The sequence below is a fragment of the Carassius auratus genome, unplaced genomic scaffold (assembly GCF_003368295.1).
Source record: "Carassius auratus strain Wakin unplaced genomic scaffold, ASM336829v1 scaf_tig00026611, whole genome shotgun sequence".
Classification (NCBI taxonomy): Eukaryota; Metazoa; Chordata; class Actinopteri; order Cypriniformes; family Cyprinidae; genus Carassius; species Carassius auratus.
The window spans coordinates 429,921-432,818 of NW_020525536.1; the positions used below are offsets into that span (position 1 = coordinate 429,921).

Sequence of the window (2,898 nt, forward strand, 5' to 3'; positions counted from 1 at the left end):
TAAACTATCAGTTGAACAATTATACATTAACCCACTAGACAGCGCGCAGCACCCAGATGCGCAGAGGAACCATCTACCTCTCCATCCCAAAGCAATAAAACCTTGCGCGTGGTGCATTAGTACAGTCACGCATCGCTTTCTGCTCGAGCGCTTGCTCATTGCGCATCTGCGAGCCAACAGTTGAACGCGTCACGTCATAAGTTTGACAGCTTCACAGCGAGTCAGGTTCCCGGTGAGCTCTGGAGAGAGTGTCAGAGCAATTTGAATCAAGTTTTGCGCACTTGTTTTTCTAGGTCTTTGGAGAGCTCGCACCTACCCCTGCCACCCTGCCCAAACAAGTGGTAAGTGCTTCTTATTATGTATTCACCTGTTAATGTAAAGCAATTGGTGGGCTGGTTTTACGCGCACCTGTGAGAGGTTTCTATTTTTTTTTTTTTTTTTTTTTTTTTTTTACTGGGTCTGCGAGTACCATGTGCATTTATCTTTATGTTTACATGCCTCTGATACACTGACACATAGATATGCATAATTAACGCTCAAAAGCAAATGCCAACGCTAATAATGACCCAACACAAGGAGAGCTGGCTGTTGGAGTCAGTGCAACACGTGGGTATTGTATGGGGCATAAAACATGAAATGGATGTCAATTTTAATAAATCATTGAATGATAGCTATGTCAGAAGGCGTCTTGCTCTTTGATATGGAGTTTTTTGGAATATATATATATACATATATATTTTTTTTTTTTGCAGTTGCACGTTTTTTTCATTTATCGTGACAGAATCATTTGTGTTTTCTTTTAATAATAAATTAAACTGGATTAATCAGATAGCCCTATTAAATAACAATACATTAAAAATCCAAATAACTTTTCACTGCAAGTTGTAACTTTGGCACCATTTTGGAGACTGACGTTTACAATGTAAAAACTGTGATGGATTTTGTAGAGCACCATGCTGTCCTGCCAAGACCTGAGCTTTGCAGGAGGGCAGCGCTATGACTACTCCGCCTCCACGTCAGCTGACGGCAGTGTTGACGTTTCCACAGCAGCGCTCGTCTCCCTCTGGGACGCCGGTCCCCTGGACAACGCTGCCCGCCAGCACGAGCCGCCTCGGCGGGGTAAGACCTGCAATATGCCGCGACCAGCGGCGCGAGAGGCTTCCCGCCTTGACAAACTGGAGTTTTTCCATCTCCAGTGTCATCGGCCCATCTGGCCTGACCAACTGTCACCTCAACTTCAACGAAACAAACAGGTATTTAAACAGATTGAAAATAGATTATAATATACTAATTACTTATCCAAAGCTACATATTGTAAATAATTGTGCTAAAAAATAAAAAAATAAAATAAAAATAAATTCCCCATAAAGCTTCAAGATACCCTAATGCAAAGAGAAGAAGAGCTGGCCAGACTTCAAGAAGAGAATAACAAGCTCAAGGAGTTTTTAAACTCATCATATGTTAAGTCTTTAGAGGAAAAAACAAAGGTAAGAAATCTCACAACTTATCACATATCTTTACACTATTGTGTGTATCATGTAATGTGTCATTTTTTTTTCTAAAACTAAAAGTTTACAGAGAAGGATTATCTATACTGTATATATATATATATATATATATATATATATATATATATATATATATATATATATATATATATATATATATATATATATACATACACATACACACACACACACACACAGCCAATCAGAATCCATTTTCATGTGTTTGTGTGGACGGCCCTTTACTGTCGCTTATGTCAGATCTTTCTATTTTTTTTTATCAACTCTTACATTCTGTTTTCCACTTTTCCCTTCTTCAAATCACAGAGACTCCTTCCTAACTGCAAGGTTCCCGATGGTCCAAGACATCGAAAGAGAACTTATGGTGATTTCCAGAACCTGAGCAAGTTACTTCAGAACGGTGAGGGGAAGCAGACTTGCCGCAATCTCTCTTTGGAATTTTGCTCCACTGAAGATTTGGCGGCCACCCCACCTCTAGACTCATGGATACTAGAAACTCTTGGCCTGAGAGACGAGAATACCGTTGACCCAGAACACAGTTTCAGAACCCCTTCTTTCAGCTGTCCAACCCCTACAGAAGATCCTTACAGTACAACAAATGTGAACAATGCAGTCAGCTTCAGCCCTAATGTTGAGACACGCTGCGATTACAGCAGCATCATAGACTCATCGAGCAACTGCAGTCTGGACACCTCCAGTGACTACAGCACCTCCCAGAGCTTGGGTTCAGATTATTCAACCCTTGACCCCTCTGCTCTATACACCATCACAACTACAGGCTCACTGGTCAGCTCTCGACCATTGATGACCACCGCTCAACACTTCACACCACCACGAGCTGCCTCGACTCCATCACATACCGAGGATGTAAGCCCGGGTCCATACTACAACACACCAGGCTGTGATTCCTCCAGTCCACCAGGGGGCAATAGTCAACTTTTCTCCACACCTCATGTGTCCCCTAGCAGGACAGACTTGGCATTTAGCATGTCACTTAGTCCACAAAACAGCGTGAAGACACACAGTTTCCCCCAAGGACAAGCTTTTACACGCAGAGATGCACAAGGGGGATGGAACTTCACCTGGGTTCCTAAACAGTGTTCCTAGAGACATTTTTGAGGAATGATAACTCAGCCTGCTCCATATTAACAAGAAACACAAGAACTCTTCACTTTTACAGGTGATATATTATATATTTTGAAAGCTTTGTGATTTTATGTCATGAATTTGTATATAGTGTTTTTTATTCATCGTGATTGAAAGGCTTTGATATTAGATGCAGGATTATGACTGAATTCATTAAAATCTTTTTCTAAGTAAATTTTTAATTTTTTTCAAGATTTTGGTACTTTCAAATTGTAAAAGAAAACAT

The 2,898-nt window shown here is 40.7% G+C and overlaps 1 protein-coding gene across 1 annotated transcript; it reads left to right on the forward strand.

The window, feature by feature from the left end:
* Positions 1 to 949: 949 nt before the first annotated feature.
* LOC113078798 (geminin coiled-coil domain-containing protein 1-like) lies at positions 950 to 2,660 on the forward strand. The gene is made up of 4 exons (XM_026251098.1): positions 950 to 1,119; positions 1,156 to 1,253; positions 1,371 to 1,487; positions 1,833 to 2,660. Exons 1-4 carry the CDS (start codon positions 954 to 956, stop codon positions 2,631 to 2,633), a joined length of 1,182 nt encoding a protein of 393 aa, XP_026106883.1. The 5' UTR covers positions 950 to 953; the 3' UTR covers positions 2,634 to 2,660.
* Positions 2,661 to 2,898: the final 238 nt, after the last annotated feature.

Bases quoted from the DNA above. Each gene is read 5' to 3' on its own strand.
- LOC113078798 (XM_026251098.1), top strand. From the start codon at position 954: ATGCTGTCCTGCCAAGACCTGAGCTTTGCAGGAGGGCAGCGCTATGAC. The intron at 1,254-1,370 runs GTATTTAAACAG...TTCCCCATAAAG, and splicing joins AACTTCAACGAAACAAACAG to CTTCAAGATACCCTAATGCA. The intron at 1,488-1,832 runs GTAAGAAATCTC...TTCAAATCACAG, and splicing joins CTTTAGAGGAAAAAACAAAG to AGACTCCTTCCTAACTGCAA.